This window comes from Melospiza melodia, chromosome 1, assembly GCF_035770615.1.
Source record: "Melospiza melodia melodia isolate bMelMel2 chromosome 1, bMelMel2.pri, whole genome shotgun sequence".
NCBI classification, from domain to species: Eukaryota; Metazoa; Chordata; class Aves; order Passeriformes; family Passerellidae; genus Melospiza; species Melospiza melodia.
Genome location: NC_086194.1, coordinates 141,937,346 through 141,960,325, shown reverse-complemented (window position 1 = coordinate 141,960,325; position 22,980 = coordinate 141,937,346). Strand labels below are relative to the sequence as shown.

The 22,980-nt window shown below is 37.4% G+C and overlaps 1 protein-coding gene across 3 annotated transcripts in view; it reads left to right on the top strand.

The window, feature by feature from the left end:
• Window positions 1-22,980, top strand: part of STAU2 (staufen double-stranded RNA binding protein 2) — a 168,792-nt gene that overhangs the window by 21,947 nt on the left and 123,865 nt on the right. For all 3 annotated transcript variants that reach the window (XM_063170364.1, XM_063170355.1, XM_063170373.1), the window contains 2 exons: window positions 3,579-3,738; window positions 6,037-6,172. In XM_063170364.1, coding sequence (XP_063026434.1) covers window positions 3,579-3,738; window positions 6,037-6,172 — 296 coding nt within the window. The remainder of the gene's footprint in view (window positions 1-3,578; window positions 3,739-6,036; window positions 6,173-22,980) is intronic.

Here is a 22,980-nt window from a genome sequence, read left to right as displayed (position 1 = left end):
TTGAAGAGCTCTTCCTCTTCCTGGAGGTGTTTGGCACCACAGGGTACACTGGCTGGTTGGTTTTAGGTTGCATTTTAAATTTGTTAGTCTTTCTGTAACTTTATCACTATTGTGTTTATTGTGTTACCTTTTTTTTCCATTTTTGTGAAAAAATAATCACTTTGACTGCGGTGTGGTTTTGGCTGTTTACATTTCTCGGCAGTTAGGATATTTGATTTATATGACATTCATATTATGCTTAAAATTTTAGTAGGATAAGAAATTGTTCACATGTGGAAGGGGGTGCCCTTCTCCCAAGCAGCTGGCAAAAGGATAAGGGAACATAACGTCAAAATGTGCCAGGGGAGGTTCAGTTTGGACATGATGAAAAATTTTTTGACTAAGAGGGTGGTTAAACATTGGACTGGACTGCCCAGGGAAGTGGTGGAATAGCCATCCCTGGAAGTTTTCAAGAAATGACTGGACTTGGCACTTAGTACTATGGTTTGTGTGGTGTGGTGGTATTTGGTCAAAGTTTGGACTTGCTAATCCTAGAGGTCTAATCAGCTTTATTGATTCTATGACATATTTGTTATTATTTTTAAAGGAACTGATATCAGTGAAATTACTTAAGTCTGCATTACCTGCACTTCTGAAATCCAGATTTTCAATTAATTTCTTAATTTTTCAGTTTTTCAATTTACATCGTTCTTTTAGTTGTGCTCATAGTGGTAAAAAAACCAGTTATGTGCTCTATAGACTCAGAAGGATATTGAGTCTAATTTTGATCTGTGTAGTGAGATAAAAAAAGGGAAATGAATGAAGAACAAGGGTGATATTAATAAGATTATGCAAGTTTTGACCTATGAAAAGCGAAGAAAGAGATAGAATTTATTATGACTCTCTTAGCAATTTGGTATCATGTCTTGCTAGTAATATGATGAAATACTTGACAGAATACGTGAAAGAGACTTAAATCTGTCCTGGGAAGCATGACCTGAAGGATGTAATGCTGCTGTTGCTCTTTGCCATTCAAGGAGCTTCTCATATTGCTTTGCTCCTACACATACTCTGTTCCTGACCCCTGGTGTTTTTCACAATTTTCAGACATGCTCCACAAGATAGCTGTCTGTTTTGTGACCACAAATGCTAGTAAATGTTTATATCCTTTGTCCTAGTTGTCTCTGGAAAATAAGTTTAGACAATTGGGGTGAAGTGGAAAACTAGAAACAGTGCAGCTGGGAGAGGAGGTGGCTCTTCCTAACAGTGCACTTAGGGTTTCTAGGAGTCTGCCCTCCAGGTGGATTCTTCATCATAAGAAAAATCAGAAAGTCTTTGTTAGCATAAATGACATTTTGGAGTACATAAGTCAGATTGATTGTGTCTTCTGTCCTTCCATGTCAGTGTCATTTCAGGACACAAATTTAAAAGGAACAGTGGCAAAAGAAAGTGGATGGTGGTACAGAAAAGAGGGAAAGGGGTAAGGGATGTAGCACTTCAAAAACTGGGAAGGAGGAGAGAAGGTTGTACACAGAAGAAGTGAGGAGTAAAGAGTTGTCAGAGCTTAGAGAGACTGACCTTACAAGCACAGCAGAGTGGAAACAAGCACAAGCGTGATGGCCTTTGCATTTCTGCTCTCTGGACATCAGGTAAATTATGTTGGGTATAAGGAATAGAAATTTCCTCAGTTGAAAAATGTCTCAGTCAATAGCAGAACTGTTAGCTCTGGTATTCCAGGACTTGAATGTTCCATGGTCTGCTCCAGAGTTTGGATTTGGGCAGGTTTATTCCTTTAATAAAGGAATAAACCTACTTCTATGTGTGGGTTTTTGCAGGAGTTTTTTGGCAGATGTGTTAAGTGAGAAGGTGCTCTGACTGGCAGAAATTTCCTGAGCAAGCCCTCTGTCATCTGGAGTTCCTATTTATTGCTCTAAGCACTAAGAGTTATAGGTAGATAAGTAGCCATTATTAATCATATTTTCATTTAAATTCAGGATTCTCCTCCTCCTATAAAATATTGTACTAGTACTTTCTTGTAAAATATAAAATATATAAACTTCAGATCCAGAAATCAAATTTCAACTTTTTTAGTAATAAGGATGTATGTTTGTAGGTAATTTATATAATTATGGGTATTTAGCTCTAATACCCATCTTAGCTTTCAGATGGGGGTAGGGTTTGACAGAGTGTAAAATTAAGAGACTATTTCTCTCTTTTCTTCCATGAGGAAATTGTTGTGACTGCTGTGGCAAAAACAACATGGCAGTGGGAGCTCTGATACAGGGACTTGCATTGTGCTTCTGAAAATTACAGTAGGCCAAAACTCAAGGCTGTAATTAAGACACCAGTATGTATTTATAGCATTCAGTTTGAATGCAGTGTGTGCATATACAGAGGGCTGAGCTGGGAGACACATACATTATTGTGTTCAAATGCTTGTTTGCAAGTACTTGCTAAAAAAATGTGTATGTAGAGGCAGATTTAAAGTCTGCCCACCATATTAATCTCTAAAAACCTGATCATGAATCTGGCAAGTTGAAATAAGTGAAAAAATTAGAGAGCTGTCAAAATTAAAATTTTGCTTTATATACTTCTCATACTAATACGTAGATAATTTTTTCTTTGACTCAAGTAAGTTAGTTTGTTTTCTAAGGTAGGTGAATCTTAGTTTACTTTGTGTGTCTGACTATTAAGTCCTGCCTTTATCTAGGGATTATATGGCAAATATATTGAGTTCCTAGCTTTTCTCCCCTTGTTCTCAGATGCTCAAATTTAAACAGAACATTTATGTATCATACAGAAGGTAGACTCTATCTAATATCTTAAACATATATTGAGTTTTATGGGCACAATTTGCACAGCATGGATACTTGAAATAGCCCTCTATCACAGAATTTGAAATATATGGCTTTTATCAGTTAGTCCATTTCTGAACTCTGGATGTTTACAGTTCCTATCCTCATTATAGATTTTACATTAAGAACTGCAGTTTCATTAAAAAGATGATAATTCTTTTGCTTCTTACTTTATCTTTTTGAACATGCTTGAGTTGTGACTCTGCACTAACAAAAGGCATTATTTTTAGAAATCTGGGTATGAGAGAAATTAATTCACTCTGTAAAACTATCTGGGCCAAATTCTCTGCTGCCTTGAGAAGTGTGTAGTCATTTATATTCATTCACAATCATTACAAAATCGATTCTTTTCTCAGTAGCATGTTTAGTATTTGTTTTCTACAAGTGACTATTGTCACATAAACATACTCAAATATAAGAAGAAATGTGTTCATAGCTGACCTGTACATAGTCTTCCAGGAGCAGAGGATCAGTTTGAAGTTATTCTTACTTGGTTTAACTACTATCCTGTTCTTTGATAACTGACATAACCATTACACTATTTTACTTTGTGATTTGAAAGGCCACAAATGTTGCTCACTGATAAGGTCTCACTGATCTCTGGAAGAATCAGATGTGTTATCTGGGAGTTGAATACAATGAAAAGAAAGCACGGTTTCTCTTCTGCCCTGGAAGCTTTTATACAGATTGTTCTAATCCACAGCGATAATCTTGCCAGTGTTTACCTGTTCTTTGTCTTTGAAGATGTTCACAGTGCAGCTGACTCTTGGAGAACAGACATGGGAAGCTGAAGGAAGCAGTATTAAAAAGGCCCAGCATGCTGCTGCTAGCAAAGCATTGAATGAAACCACCCTTCCCAAGCCAACGCCTAGACCACCCAAAAACAATGTAAACAATAATCCAGGTATGACATTTTCCTCTGTGTTAGATCTTGTTGAAGTCTCAGCATATTATAGCACTAAATAAGTAATTTTAACAAGATACTTAATTTTCTAGGATGAAAATCAACATAGCTATAGTATGATTGGATAATGCAGAAGATCAAGTAAGCTTTCATGGAAGAATTTTTAATGCACATATCTAAAATGGTTGAACTGTAAGGGAATATATTCTTAGGTAATGCTTAGATGTGTGCTAAGTGATGGTATGTGGTCAACAGTAAGCAGACTGAAGAAAAGGAGAAAACCAGACTGAATTAACTAAAACACATTTCCTAAAGCATTATTTTAGCTAACTTTCCAATGAAGCTGGAAATTTTATCCAGTCCAATCCTGTGAAATTGCATCTCTGGCATAAACAAAAGGCTGGGATTTAACATGAGAACTTTGACAGGTAATTTCCTGCATGCTGAGATTTCCTTCAGAGCAACCTGTGCTTTCAAAAAGCTTTCAGGTGGCTTTAGAAACTTGATTCAATAATAGAAAGAATGTGTACTGGTGTCTTGCAGCCTTCATTTTGAGCTGTTACCCACAAGTTGCCTTCACTGCATGCAAAACCTGAGGTACCTCTCATGTACATGCTCAGTGATCTGTTCTGTCTTGATTGATAAAGAAAAAAATAATAACTTAATTTCAGACTAACAGAAAGGAAATCAAGTGGTGAGAATCTTTTCTCATTTTTATTTTTAAACAATCCTTTCCTTCCATCTCTTTTCTGTATTCCCTTTCCCCCCTTTAATTTCCATCTACCCCTCCCCCTCTTTTAAAAATGTATTCTTCAGCCAGTTTCTTAAACGAAAGTAATTTTGCAGTTTATCTTCTCTATGTTGGAAAGAGAAAAGCAGTAGTAAATTTCCTTTAGAACTTGTGAGTATTATCCTGAGCATTAGGGATTGTTTGAGAGTGGTGTGGCAGTGTTCTCTCTCTCCTTTGGAGATCAGTATGTTTCCTCTCCAGACCCAGGACACTGGCTTTGCCCTGCTTCCTTCACAGTCACTGTGACTTTGGCTGCTTACAAAGCAGGAGGCTCAAACCTCTGTGAAAAGGGATCCTGAGTTTGGTTCTTGACATTGCAGAGCATTTCTGAGTTTCTAGATTTTTTTTTTTGCTTTTGAGCATATTTTTAGAGGAAAAATCTGATAACAAGAGGAATAGGCTTTAAGAGAATGAATTAAAAATTTTATCACTTAACACTTTAATTTTGCTCCAAGAAAGGTGCTTTGTGTATGCACAAGCATATTCTCATCAAAATGACATTTTGTATTTTTATGAGAAGTCTGAATTCATAGTAATGTCTTGCTTTGGAAATTATAAGAATTGTTGGTATAAATTTTTGACTAAGTGTTGCATAACCAATTAATCATTTGGCATATAAATCTTCAATGTCAGACTGGAAAATTAATTGTGATTTTTTAAAGGGTATATTTATTTGAATCTCTCATGAAAATATTTTCAGAATATATTAAATCCTTTTTATTGGAATGCATATTTAGCTCATTTAGGATTCTCTGACAACAGTGTAAGTGGGGATTACTGTAGCTGAACGTTATAACTAAGAAAAAAGAAAGAAAGAAGTTGGATGTAGCTTATTTGGCATTTTAGAAACCATGCAAGTGGGCAAGTACTGGCTGCCTTCTATTTTTGCATTCTGTCACCAGTAGATGGCTGTAGTTGCACTGATTTCCAGGAGCTGTGTGCTCAGTCTGTTAGATCACTCCTGTGAGACCATTAGTTCTTAGACATAGTCTTAAGTTTTCAAGTCTTGTAAATAAAACATTTTTTGTCACTTGTTGTAAGATTTCTGAATGACTTCAGTAATGCCTGTTGCTTCAGGCTTGTTTCAATGACTCTTTGCTCTATTTGTGGTTTTATTTAATGGTATTCAGCAGGAAGACACATTATTCTATTATCTTTATAGTTCTTTCAGAAAGTATCATAATGTATTATAAGTACTTTGGAAAGATGAATAACCAGCTTGTTTATTACACTGACTTTCTCATTCATATGTGAAGGGTAATCTACTGAAACTGCATAGAGAATTCACTGAGAGAGATTTTTTAAATGTTCTTTCTCATTGCTTGTGATTAAGTTGGCATCTATATTCCCATCTTTTAAAGAAACTGAAATGTCTTTTTAGTTGCATCTTTTGAATTTAAGAATAAAAAGAAATATGGTGTAGGTCTCTCTTTGTAGCTCAGTCCTGCTTGTGTGTTTTTCAATATTTCTGGTTTAAGCACCTTACTCACAGTGGGGTTTTTTTGCAGGCAGTATAACACCAACTGTGGAGCTGAATGGTCTGGCAATGAAGAGAGGAGAGCCTGCCATCTACAGGCCATTAGATCCAAAGCCAATCCCCAATTACAGAGCAAATTATAATTTCCGGGGCATGTACAATCAGAGGTTTGGACTCTTTCTGTTTTTTAAATATTTTTTTAATGTCCTAAATCTTCATTAAGTTTCTAGGTTATTTCAGAGTAAAAGAAAACTAAAAATTTTGTTAAGGAGAATCTGCAGTCTTATTAAGAAATATGCATAATTACCTCCTAAAAGAGACAGGAGCCCTAAGGTCAGCACAAAGAATAAAGATGTGTAAAACTGAATTTTATTTTTTTTATGTGCATTAAAAAGCACATTAAACAGCCATGGTAGTGAGGAGGCAGAGCATTAACTTCAGAGAAAGGTTTTGCTTTTCTTTGATGTCATGTCATGTGATTAGAATCTGTTGCATCAAAGATGGAGCAATCTTTTCTTAGAAATTGAATATAAAATTGGGAGGACTGCATTTTGATAATTGGCTTGAAACCGTTCTCAAGTTACTAGTGTTTTAGCCATTCTTCTTGGTCAGCTATCTCAGTTCCTTAATCCTCAATGTATAGTTAGGAAAAATCGTTTATTTCACAGTTTAAAAAGCTATATTCAGAAACATGTCAATTTTTAATCTGAAAAACTTTCTCTGAGATAGGTTTTTCCTCATTTTTCCATATTTGTCCCCAGAGGAACTATATTAAATTAGGTCTTTTGAAGCTCCAAAAGTGAGACAAAATATGATCTGTAATATGAAAAATATGATCTGTAATATAAAAGACCAAACCAAAACAGGTTAGAAAGTTCTAATCACATGTTTTATCAGTGGAAAATGTTACCTTTTTAATAAAGCTTGACTTGATGGATTTCATGTTCATTTTTATACATCTCATAATTGTTAAATGGCTTGAGGGGATGAACTCTGAAGGAGTGTTTTGGTTCAAAATTACTCTTCATTAGAAATTGAATTTATTGCAATGTTGAAAAATTAAGGAGTTTAAAAAAAAAGCAGCATTTCAGAATTGTCTAAGGAAAATATTTCAATTTACTTAATTCTATTTTACGTTTCCCCAAATCATGATAATTTGGTAAGTGTAAGGTTTTAACACTTCATTCTGAATTAGATTATTTATTGTTTTTTTTTTTAAATTTGCTTGGCTGGTGGGTTGTGTTGTTTTATAACAGCAATACTTAGAATTATAGAAGACAAAAAAAAAAAACCCAAAATAACCTGGAAGAAACTCTTTAATTATTCTGTGGAACAGTGCCTGTTTTTTGTATCACTTGTCTTATATTTCTAGTCACTGCTGACCTGTGTCTCTGCTTACATCCATCATGGTTTAAAAAGCTAATTATGGTGTCTGAAATGAGTTTAGTTAATATTTAGAAATCCTTCATTTATTTGAATTGCTTTTATAGTGAGATTAGCTTGACTAGCAGATATAATGCTGTACTGGAAAAAATGAAAGCTAGTTAAAGGCATGAAATCTGGAATTCTGGAATCTGAACTTAATTATGGAAAGGTATTGGTGGAAATAGAATGTCAAAACACTCAGCAGTTGATGACTCTTAATATTTCTTTTCATAGAAAATGATTAGTGTGTCTAGCTCAATTTATAAGTTTGCTTCTTTGAAAACTTTCTTTCATGAGAGCCATGTTTTGGTGTTAGTGTAAAATGATACATGAAGGTTATTTTTCTGGGCACATTAGGTAGCCAAGGCCACTTGATTTTTCTGATCACAAAACAAACAGGCTAGGTGGGACAGAAGGCCACAATCTGTGCTTGCTTTTCAATTGTGCTTATTTGAGTGCAGTTACCCATGCAGAATAGCTAATAATACTGTGGTTAGTAAATTGAATAATAACTAATAATATTTACTAGGTAGTAAATAACTGGACATACCTGTCTATCTGCATGAACACATACCTGCTGTGCACATGCCATGTATGCACATGAATGGCAGAGGAAAGAGGAAGCAGAAAAATGATCTGTGTAGTACTGTTGATGGACTACTATGCTAGAAATAATTGTTCATTGCCTTGTTTTGCATAGGGAGGTGCTGGCTCTTTATGATCACAATAAGAAAGGCATTTAGACTTTGTAAGGTGTCATTTAAATGCTGTTTGTTAGACCTGCTGGTTTAAGAAACAAGTATTACTGATAATCTTCTATGCCTTCTATACCTTGGGCCCTGAGTGGTGTGGCATTGAATCAGGACTGTTCCCCACGGGCTCCACAGCATGCAAACCTCAGCCTTAGCAGAGATTAACCCCTCTTGGTCATTCACACTCTTTCAGACTTGCTTACAAGGGGACAACCCTGTCCGGAATAGTCAGGAATGATGGTCCTGTGAAAATGTTGTGATAAAAGGCAGGACCATGCAGGTGGTACCGAGGGGGAGCTGCCCAGGGGCCCATCTCTTGCCACAGGTCTGTCCTGTGGCCGGGGGATTTGAGCAGCACAGCCCTGTCCTGTGAGCCATGCTGGGCACGGGCCCTGCAGCTCAGCACAGCCCCCATGGCTCAGCCTGGCTGCGCTGTGGGCACTGGCTGTGATGGGCACGATCCTGCACCTCTCCAGTCAGCATTGCTTGGCACCTCCTACTCACCCCCACCACAGGCAAGCCTGGAGACACAGTCTGCATTGTTTATAATAGTCAGTGAAGTCTGAAATATGAAGCATATGAGGCAGCACTGTATTATGTTCCTGTGGTATAATATGGTACATTTATTTTCTTTTACTGCCACATTGTATTTAGCATTCATTTGCTGATTTTTGGGAATTGGGTAGTGGAATAGAAGTACTGTTGGACTACCCAAGTAAATGCAGACTATACAGACAGTTAAAAACAGGATTTGAGAATTAATGTAGATAATATGCTGTGTCTGCATTCCCTTTGCTGATCTCTGTTTAAAGAAATGTGCTTTTCAAATAGGTGAAGATACAGACGAAGATTAGGAGATTGCATTAGGGAAACTCTGGTACTGGCAAGACTAATGTCTTGAGGAAAAAATAGATTATTAAGTTCATTCTAGGGCATATCTCTATACCAGTAAAGTCTAGGGTTTCAAGTGGCACAAAAGATCCTTTTCAGTATCTCATGGAAACGTGATCTGAGAGTTGCAATTCGTATGCAAAGTTGATGGCTAGATTCCCTGTCAGGCTAAGGTGATTTATGTCAAAGTAGCAGTGATTCCTCCCCTTCATTTGTCCCTAGCCTTTGGGGCCCTGAATATTTCCTGCCTCCAGCAGTGGAAGTTGACCTGCTTGGAAATTAATCAATTTTTGGGGGGAGAGGAAAGCAGAAGTTACTCTTCGACTTACAGCTATACTTAGACATCATCTTTTGTAGTCACAGGAGCTTGTGCCTTCATGAGAGAGGGGCAGGGTGTTTGGAAAGTCAGGGCAACTTAGGTTGATTTAGGTGTGTGAAGGACTACTCTCTTCACCTGCTGTGGAGCATATTTATATGGGCAGTATGTTGCACAGAGGATGATGAAGTGGGTTTGTAAGAGGCCAACATCCATTGGCAAGGTCTGAAGCTGATGGTGTAAATTTATAGTAAAGGTGATAGCTATGTGATAGATCTGTCTTTTTCACAGGGAGAAGGACAGCAAACAAGTGAGAGGAAAAAGGGAAGGTTTTCCTACTGGTTAGTGCGGAAGGCAAGTGATGAGATGTCTCAAATGAGCATCCTTCCACAGGTGTTCTCTTCAATGCAACAAATGTTCTCAGTAACACTTTCCCATAGTAATTCTGTGGTTTTTGTCAGGACATGCTCTAGCTACCTGTTGCTTACAGTGCTGGTAGTGCTGCACCAGGGTAGGTGTTGGATACTGGCTGTTTCTAGAGCTTTGTGCATGCAAAACTCAGCATGGCAGAGAGCAAGACATTTAAGGCAGTGTTTAACACTGTGTTAAGGTCTTAGCCTTGTCTCTTCCTGTGCTAAGTTAGGAGGTGCAAGGCAAGTCAGTGCCCCTCTTAGGGTAGCTAAGCAGATAAAACACAGTCCAGCTTGGAACTGGATGAGATATTAATGTTTTCATGCTTACTCTTCACTCAAGATAGTGAATGCGGTACTGCTAACTTGTTAACAGCATTGGGCCATTGCCATTATACTGTATATTGTGACAGGCTGATGAAGTCTGTGTGAGGCTGAGCTGAATCGTGTGAAATTACCAGCTTAGGTCTCTGGTAGCTTGGGTATCTGTATGTGTTGGGTATCTGTTCATTTATTTCGCAGTGTAGATAACAACTTGGAGTCTTCTCTGGATTTTCTTTATTGAGGTAAAATCCTTGCAAGTTTGGTAAAAGAAAGTTTGACTGCCTCTGAAAAGACGGAGCTTTTAAAAAAGTTGTCAACCCTGAATCCAGCCATGTTAAACAACTTCTTATTTAACAAAGGTTTCTCTATTCCTAACAGAGATTATAATAGAGGAAAATACTCTTTTGGCACTCAAAATTTACCAGTTATATACAACCAATTTAAAAGCTCACAGGTTAGAATTTCAAGCAATTTTGCAACAAAAGCACACTAAGGCCTTCCAGTTCAAACACTATATGTTACAGAAAAGCTAAAAATGGTGAAGATTTAATTTTTAGGGCTTCTTTAAGAGTTTTCCAGGCTGGCTCAGGGGAAGGAGGTGCTGATGCTTTCAGGGCTGCGTTGCTAACTGATGTAGCTTGCGTGTTTGTCAGCACAGCATTTGGCATGACTCAGGAGAACTGGCACGCTGCTCAGCACAGCCCAGGCCTTGAGACAGCGGGTCAGGTTTGAAAACTATTGGCAGAGCTGAGGACAAAACATGTGCTTACTTTCATATCTGTAGCCAGTGCTAGAACCCATACTCCCTCACATCTCTGGCTAAAATGCAATTGGCTTAAACCATGTAAAAAAGAATTAAAAACATGGCTGTTTAAATGAGAGCAGTTCAAGAAGAAAATAAGGTATCAATTCTGACTACAGGGTTGTCCAACTTGCCTTGTTACCATTGAATGCTGGTTTTATTTTTTTCTTCAGTTAGAATAGAAGAGAGTCATTCCTGAAGTTTAGTTGTCCTGCAGTACTTTCAATTATAAAATGTCTGTAAGTGACAGAAGAAATTATATCTTACAGACTTACCTAAACAAAGAGTTTTCAGCCAAGAAATAAAACCACTAGAAACTGAACAGCAGCTTTTGATGTTTTAGTTTGGAAAGTAATGTTAAAGAGATCATAAAACCCAAACCGTGTGTTTTGGGAGAATTCAGAAGTTGTTTTCTTAATATATAAAATTCCTTAATATGTGTCTCACCACAATCTAGAGAGCTTGAAAAATCTATATATATAGAAAAAGAGGTTTAAAAATTAAAACCACTTGTGAAATATAGGAACAAAGGGATTACAAAACAATGACAAGCTAAAGAACGGAAATAAAGTAATTAAAGCGGTTTCTTGCTTGGTTTTAAGGAATTTGGATGGTGTGATAGCTCTGCAAGCATGTCACGCAAAGTGGTGGTGTTCCTAGCATAAACTACAGCTTCTGTGCACTTGGACAGTTTCTGCTGCACTGAGCCTTCATCTTGGTCTTTGTAGGGTTGCTTCTTCCTGCATATGTTGTGTGCTGTGGACTAAAGAGAGGACTATCCCCTTTCTCCTCAGAGCATGGGGGAGTGAACAAACCATTCCCCATCTTCTCTTTTTTCATAGCTCTGCCATTCTGAGCACATTTTTCTTTGATGTTAATTAGTGCTTCTTTACAGTGCCATTTGCAAGACCAAACTCAGAAAAATAAAGCACCAGCATGTCCTTCCCTCTTGTGGAGCCAGCTACTCTGCCTGGTCACAAAGCACAGACTATCACCCTACCTGGACTTGTAGTTCCTACCTGCCAGGTACTCAGTTGCTGCATGGAACTGTAGACTTCTCTGCTCCTGAAGTGATATATATCAGCCCTGTGGACCAGTGCCTAAATACTGAACAAGCACTTTAAAAATGAGGGATAATGAAAGAAAGCTTGAGGGCTGGTCTTTGGCCAACTAGATCTGCAGCTGCTAGCTTCATAATGGACTAACATGTTATCCAATCTAATGATCAAAGAGAGAGCAGACTGTGTGATTATTGGATAAATTACTAAAATTGTCAAGTCATATTGATAAAAGATTGTATGGTGAAAGAATGGAATAAAATGAAGAGTTTGTTTCTTTTATGAATGCTGACCTAAAGATTTAATATGTGCATCAAAGGGAAAATATTTGAGAGAAGTGTTACTTGACATGAGTGCTTAGTAATGCAGTCTAAATCCTCACCCAACTTCATTTGTTTCACAAAAGTTACATAGTACTGTGAGGGGGAAAAAAAGGAAAATCTAGCCAGAAGAACAGCTGTGGAAGCCAAATTTGAAGTGCGTGGGTTGCAATGCAGGAGACAATGTAAAAATCTATTCATATTAGCATCTCCAAAACTACACCTATAGTAATACAACCCAGTTATCTAATTTACAGAAAGAGAATGAGGTCTGAAGTTTTCATGACCTTTAGATGTTCTCCTGTGCTGCTTGAGCACCCTGTTTACCTTGTAGCAAAAGACAGGTCTCTGCATGGAGAGCCTCATCTGTTTGAGGCACAAATATTCCAGTACATAATATAATAGGCAGTTGGATCGGAAAGACTTCTATCTCTTATTGATTAGATCAGCCAGCAGCCTGGAAAATGTAAAATTCAGATTAGTCCAGGCAGTCTTTTTGTTACTCTAGGCACATGATTAGCCTAATATCTGTTGCTGAGTTCCCATTATTGAGGTTTTACGTTGGAGCTTGTTGCAACAGAGGAGGGTTTTATGCACAGCTGTGTGTAAAGCAGATTTTTTTCCCAAGCAAAAATGCTGTGGCAGATGTGGGACACTAAGCTGCCTGAACATAGGTCTCTAGTGCTGCTTGAGACATCGCAGGGTGTGTGAGACATCGACATGGTACCAATGGATTTAGCAGAAGACCTGGAGGAGACCTTTACTGGAGTGGCAGCAGAAGGTCAGGCAGAAGGTCAGGAAGGTCAGATACCCCAGAGCATTTCAAATGGCCCTGTGTAGCTAAGTTTAGGCAATTGACAGAATCCCTAAAAGTGATGTTCAGTCATCGTTCATATAATCCACTAGGACTCCAGCTATTTGTGAGAAACTTTTCTGTTTCATGGGTCAGTCCTGTGTCACATCATGTGGATGTTTTAGGTACATGACTGCATCTCAAGTTCTGCTGTGTGTTTGAGTTCCGTCAGCTAGGTGCAGTTCTTTAGGGTGCTGGTAGGATTTGGATCCAAGCTCAGATGCCTTTCAAATAGTCTCTGCCTGTGCATTAGAGAGTCTCAGTCTCCCCTTATAACCAGTGGAAGGATTAGGCAGAACAATTCCTGGTCCAGAATGCTGTTTGTCATGCCTTAAGCTAGATTGGCTATGTTTTGTATGGATCTCTCCAGAGCTTCACTTTTATAGCAACTTAGTGTCTACACATTAACTAAATACCTAAATTTAGGCATCTGAATGTAAGGCTGAATCCTGCTCTGAGAAATAATCCTAAGAATGTTGATTTGTAATAATTTTATGAGTGCTATAGTGGGAGTAATTCGACTGTCGCAGTGGAAGGACTGAAAAAAAGACAAAAATCTCTCCCCAGAGAGAAGTGGGAGAGAAAAGTATTAAAAGAACAAACTCTTTAGGGACATATCTGGGTAACAGCAGTTTTGAGGAGAGGCAGGCATGCAAGCACTGAATTGCTTTTGATTGAATAAAGTGCTGCCTTGCTGCAAGAAGCTGTTTGGCTGTGGAGACCAGTGCCCTTGCTCCCCACGTGAAGTGAACCCTCACTCCTGGAGCTTGTTGTGTTGAACTGATCACAGCAAACAAATCTCTTGGTTTGTGGGGGAGCAGTGTGGGGTGCCACAGGGATTTTTACTTTGCTACAATTGTCAGCTTCAGACCTTAGCCATAGAGTACAACATTCTTCCCCCAAAGAAGCCAGAGTCAGAGGTGCTTGCCTGTATCTCCATTCAATGTTGCAAAATTCTGTCCTTAAAATTTGTATTTTAAGGCTTGAGAGATGTGATGATAAAAATGTTTACTGACTGACTTTGCAACAACTCCTCTCTACAGTCCTCACGCTGCTCTCAGGAGTTTGGGAAAAAAAACCTTGGAAGAAATATTAAAAACTACTTGGAAATAGAAATTAAAAATTTTTTAAAAATAGGTTATATCTCCTTAAATATGCTGTTATTTAATTCTGAACAACAGATATCCATTTCAAAGGATTAAAACAGATGGAAATAAACAATAGTCCAAAGAATAATGCAAGTGATTGTTCAGATTTAATTATTCAGCTGGAAATAGCTGATTTAGACCATTAGATGGCAGCATGAATTTGTGCAAGAATTTCTCAGCAAAAGCATTCTCAAAAAGGTTGCCTTTTTCTATTCTGAAGCTTTTCATGACTTTAAAATGTCATAATTCCAGCACAAATCAATTAAATCCAGGTTTTCTGCAAGGCTTTGTCTCATCATTTTCTTCAAGTTTTCCTCTTCTATAATAATTGAGGCTCAAATGCAGTATTTTCAATGGCAGTTTTCCTTTTTTATGTAAATCTAGTGCAAGTAAAGGATGCCAGTTTGCCAGCAGTGAAAATTAAGTGTTTGGTTTATCTGCACAAAGCATGAATTCTGCATTTCATCACATTAATTCATTCCTCAGGCCTGCCCTAAAGACATTTCCTTAAAGATAAGGCAACTTGGCCACTAAACCTGCAGTCTATTTGTACTAAAGAAGCTTTCAGATTATTTGAACATCTATTTGCTTGACTGAGATTGCCAGCTGATACTTAATTCAGTTGTGTACATTAGCAGTTGAGATGGGATTCAGATCATATCTTAAAGCAAAGCCTTGTACATCACCCTTTTATTTCCCCTGCTAGTGCATTGGCATTATGGTGTAATAATCCAGTCACAGACTTTGAAATTAATTCTTTGTGTTCATCTTCTGCATGCTACATTTCACTTCCCCTGGCCTGTTTGTTCCCACTAGTTGCCTGCCTCCCACACAGACATATTGTTAAAAGAAAAGTGTTGAGTACAGCTGTGCTAAGATTTTTCTTTGCTAGTATCTGTTTCTAGGAAAGGAAAAGGGAGAAAGTCAGTCCATTTCCTGTTGGTTTAAAACAGCAGAAACATCTGTTTGTCTTAAGATAGTTTTCCCAAAAGAACAGTGGCAAGGGAGCTTGCAGGTGATGAGCTTTGCCATTGCCAGTAGCTATCAGTTTAGACAATAGTGATTATATGGTTGGCTTAAAACAAAATAAGATTCCTTAAGTGGCAGAGGATATTTATTCCTGCAGTAAAATTTTTGACAGCTAATGTTTAATTTTTACAATGTTTTAAATCTTAAAAATACATAGAGTATCTGGGATCAGAAAACCCAGATTCTACTATGGAATCTACAGTTTCCACTAAATTCTGTCCAAGATTGATTTTTCTGCAGTCCCCTTACCCTGTTATCATGAATTTGCACAAAATGGAGTTGGGTGAGGTGTCCTGGCACAGGGTGTGTGTAATCCTTCCGACAAATGCATCCTGTCACTGCCATCCACTGCATTAATGGCTACATTTAACCTCGAAGGGATCAATAACATATATACTCTTAAGTGTATTTACAACATTACGCTGACAGCTGTTAGAATAATGTTATGTAGGCTAAAAATCAAGGTGACAGAATAGAGAGCAAGGTTTGAGGTTAGTGTTCCAAGTACAGTGTCTCTTCATTCTCCAAGTCAATGCATTTACCTGGTATCATTAAAATCTTTTTAACCTTAAATGTAGAGCATTCTAGATGCTTCATTGCTCTTTGTGCCTATAATGTGATGCATCAGGCATGGCATTTTACAGTATTGCAGCATTCTAAACACTCTTTGCTCAAGATGAAGTAGTTTTGTCAGTGACCTCTTGGCCCTATTTGTAAAGGAGCTCTTAATCCCTAATGCTTCAATCTTTTCTTAATTAGTATTTTTATTCATTTTCTTTCAGGATATAGTGACATTCCCAGACCACTTGCTTTCTTGCTCTATCTGCTAAGAGGGCTGCCCTTGCCTTCTGTGGTCCTTGGCTCATGTTTTGACTAATTCTCCTGAAGCTTCTTCAGTGGACAGTGTTCTTTATTTTGGGTCTTTAACTTCTTCAGATTTTTCTCTGGTCTGGAGGAAATATATCTGGCTCCAGATGTGTCTCCCAAGTTTCAGATGTGATTTTTTCGTGTTCTCACAGAGGCTGAAAACATAAAGAAGGGTAATACAATCCTTATCTTTGGTTTCCTAATGTTTGTCTTTCAACACTGCCCTTCCACTTGAGAGACTTCCTGTAAACCTTCTGATCCAAAGATCCTCAGAGCCAACAGCCTGCCCTAGCACCTTGTGAATCGCTTCAGTCTGTTGGCTTTGCAACTCACTGGGTGTTCTTTCTCTAGCCTGCCTTTAACACAGCCAACTTTACTTTCAGGATATGGACAGAAGACTAGTCTGGTTGGTATGTATGAAAACAAGCACTGATTCAGAATGCTCCTCCAGGAGCAGGAATATTTTGGGTGTGTTTGTTCTTTCCACACAGTTAGCTTTTTATTCACCCTTATCTTGTTCCTGTACTTCTGCAGAACTAAGGGTATTTCAGATGGGACACCTGTGAGATAGTGAGTTCAAGGAAACAAGCTTGTGTGGCCTCCTTTCTTCTTATGGCCTTTCTGCTGTGTCCAGAACCTGAATATTGGTTACCAGTAAATATATTCTCTTTCCTTTGCCTGCTTGTTTTGGTAATGACAGAGGTGAACTGCTCTTAGAGCTCAAACTTTACTTTGAGAGGTTGCCATAATTTTCCTGAGGGAAGCAAGCAGAAAGGCTAGTAGCTAATTTTTTTAACAGCTTATAACTCTGTAAGATCTGACTGGAGTTGTACTCTATCCCTACAAGGTCTTTGTCACTTTTGAAATGAAAGTTCTGCCACAGAATGAGGAAGTATTAAATATTGTGAAGGAAGTTTTTAAAGATTCTTTTGGAACAGAATATGTGCAGTCTGAAGGCAGAACTTTTCACCACTATAACACTATCACTGTGTTATAGTTTCTCTTCACATCTTGTCCATTATATTGATTTTGGTGGGTGCTTGTGGTCTGTGAAAGAAAAATTCAGTCAACATCTCTTCTGAAATGCCAGTTCACAGGATCTTCCAAAGATCTCCATGTCTTTATAGGGTATTTTAAAGAAGAATGCCAGTTTAAGTTGGTTTTTACCATCACAGAAAGGATAGGTGCACTCACAGGTGCTCATCAGGTACTTTGGCACCAAAATTTGTTTGGCTTAAATGTTTTACTAAAATGGGGCTGAATCCCTCAGTGTTATGATTAAAAAGAAAATAATCTCTGGACAAAAACCAGCCCAATTTAGCTTTGAGGTTCTGTTCCATGACAGAGGAGAATGTGGAATCTAATCACATTATTTATTTAGATTCAAGTGTGACACTAGTGTCAGGGAAACAGAAATGAGAATTCTCAAGGAGGTGGATATCAGCAGCAGAGCCTTGGTTCCCTTCAGTAAAGGTAATCTCTATGCTGACCTTGTTTAGCTAAGTCAAACATTGTAATAACCATTGTACTAACCATTTCACATGCTATGAGGAATTTCTTTACAAAAAGAGTTGTCAAGCAATAGAACAGGCTGTCCAGGGAAGTGCTTCAGTCACCACTGCAGGAGGGATTTAATTTCACTTCATGAAATGGTTTAGGGGTGTACTAGTTAGTGCTGGGTTAATGGTTGAAATCGATTGTCTTAGAGGTCTCTTCCAACCTAAATAATTCTATGATTCCATTTTAACAGTCTTTGGTATCTCTGTCCTTAAAGACTTCTTTTGAGTTCCTGTTTTCTACAATACAATTCCACCCCATTTTGTAAACTTTTCTTATGTTTCCTACCTTTTAGAAAGTCTGTAGCTTTGTATTTTAGTGTACTGATCTAATGTGATCTACTTTTTTTTTTCTTTGTTAATATTCAGTACTAAATTTTATTCACTGGACCAACTGAGATCAGTCATTGTGCTTTGGTGACCACTACTGTAGCAGTCTTGTTGCATTATGTATGCATTTTTATTAGCAGTGACTTGCTATTTTCTTGTCAGTCACTGCTGTAAATCCATTAAAAGATTGAAAATTAATATTTAATAATAAAAAAGAATATTAAAGGATATTATGTCTTCTTCCCTAGGAAATCTGCACTTTTTATGCTTTTCAGTAATAAGGAATCTAAGCACTGAAAGGCTTCACCAATAATTTTTGGTTTCTCACCTTTTGGCTCTTTACAATCTTCTCTATGGTTAATTAAGAGACACCTTCCTTTCCCCTTCCAGGTGGAGATAAATCCTCCTTCTTAAGGCCATCCACTTTTTTGTCAGCATTCTGATATGATGTGCAGGGCAATTCTCGCTTTGCAATTGACCAAGCTCTCTCACATTTCTTTGCAAGTCTGATGGCACAGAGGAGAAGATTTCTGGATAGAAGCTTTAGCTGGCCCTGCATGGCCATTTTTAGAGGTTGCAGAGCTGATAACTAGCAAGGTAGGGGAGTGTGCATCCTCAATTAACTGCACTCATCTGCTGAGGAGTGGCTTATTAAATCAGAATTAAGTGTGCTTTTTCAGCGTGTTCTTGCTTTCAATCCTGCAATTTCCAGTTTTAAAGTGATAGGTTAAATTTCTTACTCATGATAATGCAATTTAATTCCTGTATGTTTACATTCCTCAAAGTGGGAAAATAATCTAGAACAGTACACACTAATTATTTGAATGGTGAGAATCACTTTGTGAGCTTTCTTGAGCCTTCTTCCTCTGTGGACCTTCTTCCTCTTTCAGGTTAATTAATTCCTGTGAACTCCTATCCCTGAAATGGTTTCACTAGTAACACTTTTATTAGTATTACATTACTGGCATAAGTATATGATAAAATGAAATAAGTGAGATACTTCATTCTCTCATTTACTTCATGTCTAGGCTGGCAAGTGACATGATTTTTTTTTTTTTACATGAGTTTCTTATGTAAAAAGAAAATGATTCTGCAGTCAGATATTCAGCATTGTTTATATTCTTTTACTGTAATGGCTATTTGGACAGCATTCTCAGTAACCACTCTGCATACTTGTAAAGATTAGTGAGTAATACAGTTCATGGGAAACTTTATGAGTTGAAGTAGATAAGAGTATGAGATGTTTGTCTTCTGGATGTCTGCTTTAACCTCTGAAATATACAGTGTACATCACAGCTTCATTATGTTTTTCCCTTTTGTTCTTATTATACTTGGTTTTGTGTCACAGAAAAGAATATTTTCTTTTTCCTGGTATTTATCTTTTCCTTCCCCCAGCCCCCAACTCCATTTCAGCACTGTCCACTTGACATTTTCCAATGTCTTTAACTCTGGAGGCAGTATTCTTGTTATATTCCTATATTATTTGTGCTATTTTTACAGTCAAGAATAAGTTGACGTTTTGTAGACCATTTTCATTACTTAGTTATTCAGTTGATAGGTAAAAATACTTCTTCAGAGGATCATAAAATTTTGTTCCATTTTCTCATATTGATTCTGCTGGTTTTCACTTGTTTTTTCTACCTTAGTCTTCAGTATACAGTACTTTGGGTATACAGTAATTTTTCTCATCATCATTTTTCCTGTTTTTTTCCCTATTACTTCTTCTTAGCTTTTTTTGTTAGGTTTTTTTTTTTTTTTTTTTCCTCCTTACATATCTCTTGCACTAGTTTCTCTTTAAGAGAGAGTACTTGGGCTGGTTTTGAGACCCTTCTGGAACTTTGACAAGTGCTTCATCTTAACTTCATCTTAACCTCCTTAACCTCTGAAGGACAGAGAGCAATCATACTGGATGCAGAGTTTTGAAATTACTCTGAAAGTAGTGCTCCACAGCTAGTTCAGTATGTTTGCTCTATTACTTGTCAGCTTAATCCATGATGGTTCAAACTCCTAAACTTAAAGTGTCTATAGCTTTCTGTTGGTTTCTTGTAATTACTTGTAATGAGCAACAGTTTTATTTTTTACTTCTTGTTGTACATATTTGGTATAAATGGTAAACAAAGTAGTGATAAATGCAGAGAGTAAATATTGAACTATTTATTTCAGTCGAATGTCTATTGAGCAACTTGGAATTCGGAGAAACAGTGATGTGGCAATATTATTGTCTTGTCATCACAAATTCTGCTGGGAAGATTCCAGATTAGTTAATGTTATGTTAAACTGAATCCTCCTCCCTCTTGTTTTTCACTCAGGAATGTTTCGATATTGTGATCGTGGAAATATGAGTAAATTCTTTTTCTTACTAAGTTACTCATGCTGCTTGAAGGAAATACATAGCCTCTAGCTCAGGAAAAGAAAAAAAAATAGAAAAGGGAATTATCATTAGCTTCATGAAAAATTCCCAGACTCGTAACAAAGTTTAAAAGAAAGTATAAATAAAGACGGACAGAAAGATATAAAACTCAACTTGAAATTACTGTGTATTAAAGGTAGATTGTGTATGACTAATGTGTTAACCTTACATGTTATGTGCCAGCTCATTTTTTAGGTAAAGAGAGTAAAGTAAATCTTATATTTGTGGGATTCAGTTAAGCATTTTATTGCATTAGATAAGGATAATGTTTTCATTAAACTGAAGGAGAAGGGGATTTGTGTAAGAAATGCAGAGGGGGAAAGAAAAGAAGAATAATCAGCAGTATTAAAAGTCAAGCTAAGAGGAAGATTATTAGGTAGAGTTCTTCCAGTTTTAGAATCAACCTTTTAAGCTATTTTTGTTAAATGTGTTTGCACAAGAAGTAGGAAAATGTTCATGAGATGTAGAAGGCATCATTGATGCACAGAAAGGTCAAGATAGGCAGGAAGACTTGGGTGATAGAGAGGACTGATGTATTAGAAATGCAACAAGACTAGACTTTCCAGTCTAAAATGGAAGATTAATAACAGAGGCACTAGTAGTACTAACTCTGTTGTCACCTGAGGGTTATTCAGTTGAAAACCACAGAACAGAAGTGTTATATTATTAAGTATTTGCAAGAGAATCTGAGAAGAACTAATGTGGTTGAATTAGTGGAGAGGAAAATGTGATTTTTAAGATGTGTTGAGCAAGATATTTCTGGCATAGATACATAAGTACTTCTATTATACAGAACACTGTTTGCCCTTTATTGATATGTGGTCTATCATTCTTGGCTTTTGTATTTCACAACGGGAGCAAGTATGGGGAAGGGCTGTGAAGGATGATCAAGACAGTGGGTAGCCTTTTATACAGAAAAGTTCTGAAATGCTTTAACTTGTTCCCTTTCAAAGCAAAGGCTGACAGGGAGTAGGAAAGCTCATCTTGGAGGGTAAACAACTGAAAAATAAATAAACTATATAAGTTATAGGACAGTATTGACACAAAACAAAATAATGTATGTGAAAGTATAGCCAAGGTGAACAGTAGGAGATTCCTAAGTATCAACTCAGCTTCTAGATCATCCTCTCAGCAGAAGCAAGTAATCTCATTTGTTTTCTAATAGACCTTAACAGATAAAGAGGATTACATTTGCAGTTGCGTGCAACTCATGGATCTTGACTGCTTAATGTGGGATTTTCTTGCATTCTTTCATTTGAAATAGAGAAGGCATTTCTATGTTTTAAAATGGAAAGCATCTTTGTTATGTTTTCTGACTATTTTTAAAAAAAATGGACAGATGCTTTTGAATGTCTTTCTGTTAATAATATGTTTCCATCACATGGTTTTCTTTACAATTCTTACATAGTCACTTAAACATTCTTTTGCTTAGGGATTTTCTATAACTAGGTCAAAATTGGTTTCATAAATGACCATAGCAAATACTAAATAGAGAAAAAATACTCAATCATTCAGAATTAATTAAATTCATTTAAAGTTTTAAAAGATTTGACTTATGATTTAGCACCAGCCTTTGAATGAATAATAATCTGGGACAAGTATACATGAGTTTTCTTCTTTGAATTCACATCTAGGTAGCTGGGAGGAGGTCAGCATTCAAATAAGGGATGTCTGTGGCTAAAAATGATACACAGTGTGTGCCTTGCTCACTTTACCTTAAAAATGTTTTTGGAGGATGTGAAAGTAAGCTAGAAGAGAACAGCCAGAGTAATTCATCATAGAATCATAGAATGGTTTAGGTTGGAAGGGATCTCAAAGATCATCTTGTTCCAACCCCCTGCCATAGGTGGGAACACCTTCCACCTACACCAGGTTGCTCCATGCAACCTCTTCCAGTGCCTCACCACCCTCGCAGTAAAGAATTTCCTACTCATGTCCAGCCTCTCACACACCAGCACCCTCCAGTCCTTCTTGGGAGAGCTGCTCTCAATCTGTTCATCCCCCAGTCTGTGCTGATACCAGGGATCACCTCTACCCAGTGTAGCACTGTGCACTTGGTCTTGTTAAATCTCATGAGATTCCTATGGGCCCGTTTATTGAGCTTGCCCAGGTTCCTGTGGATGGCATCCCATCCCTCAGGTGTGACAACCTCCCCACTCACCTTGGTGTCATGTACAAACTGGTTGAGGGTGCACTTGATCCCTTTGTCCATGTTATAAATGTAGGTATTAAATAACATCAGTCCCAATACAGATCCTTGAGGAACACCACTTGTCACTGATGTCCATCAGGACAGGGACACTAACTGCTACATTCATGCTGCACTGTCCAAACACTTTCTTATCCATCTAACAGTCCATTCATCAGATGTGGTTCTTTCCAGTTTAGAGAGTGGGATATTGTGGAGAGGGGCTTGGTGACTAAATCCACTTATTCCCCTCAGGACTCTGTTGCAGCCCATCAGGTCCCAGAAACTTTATATTT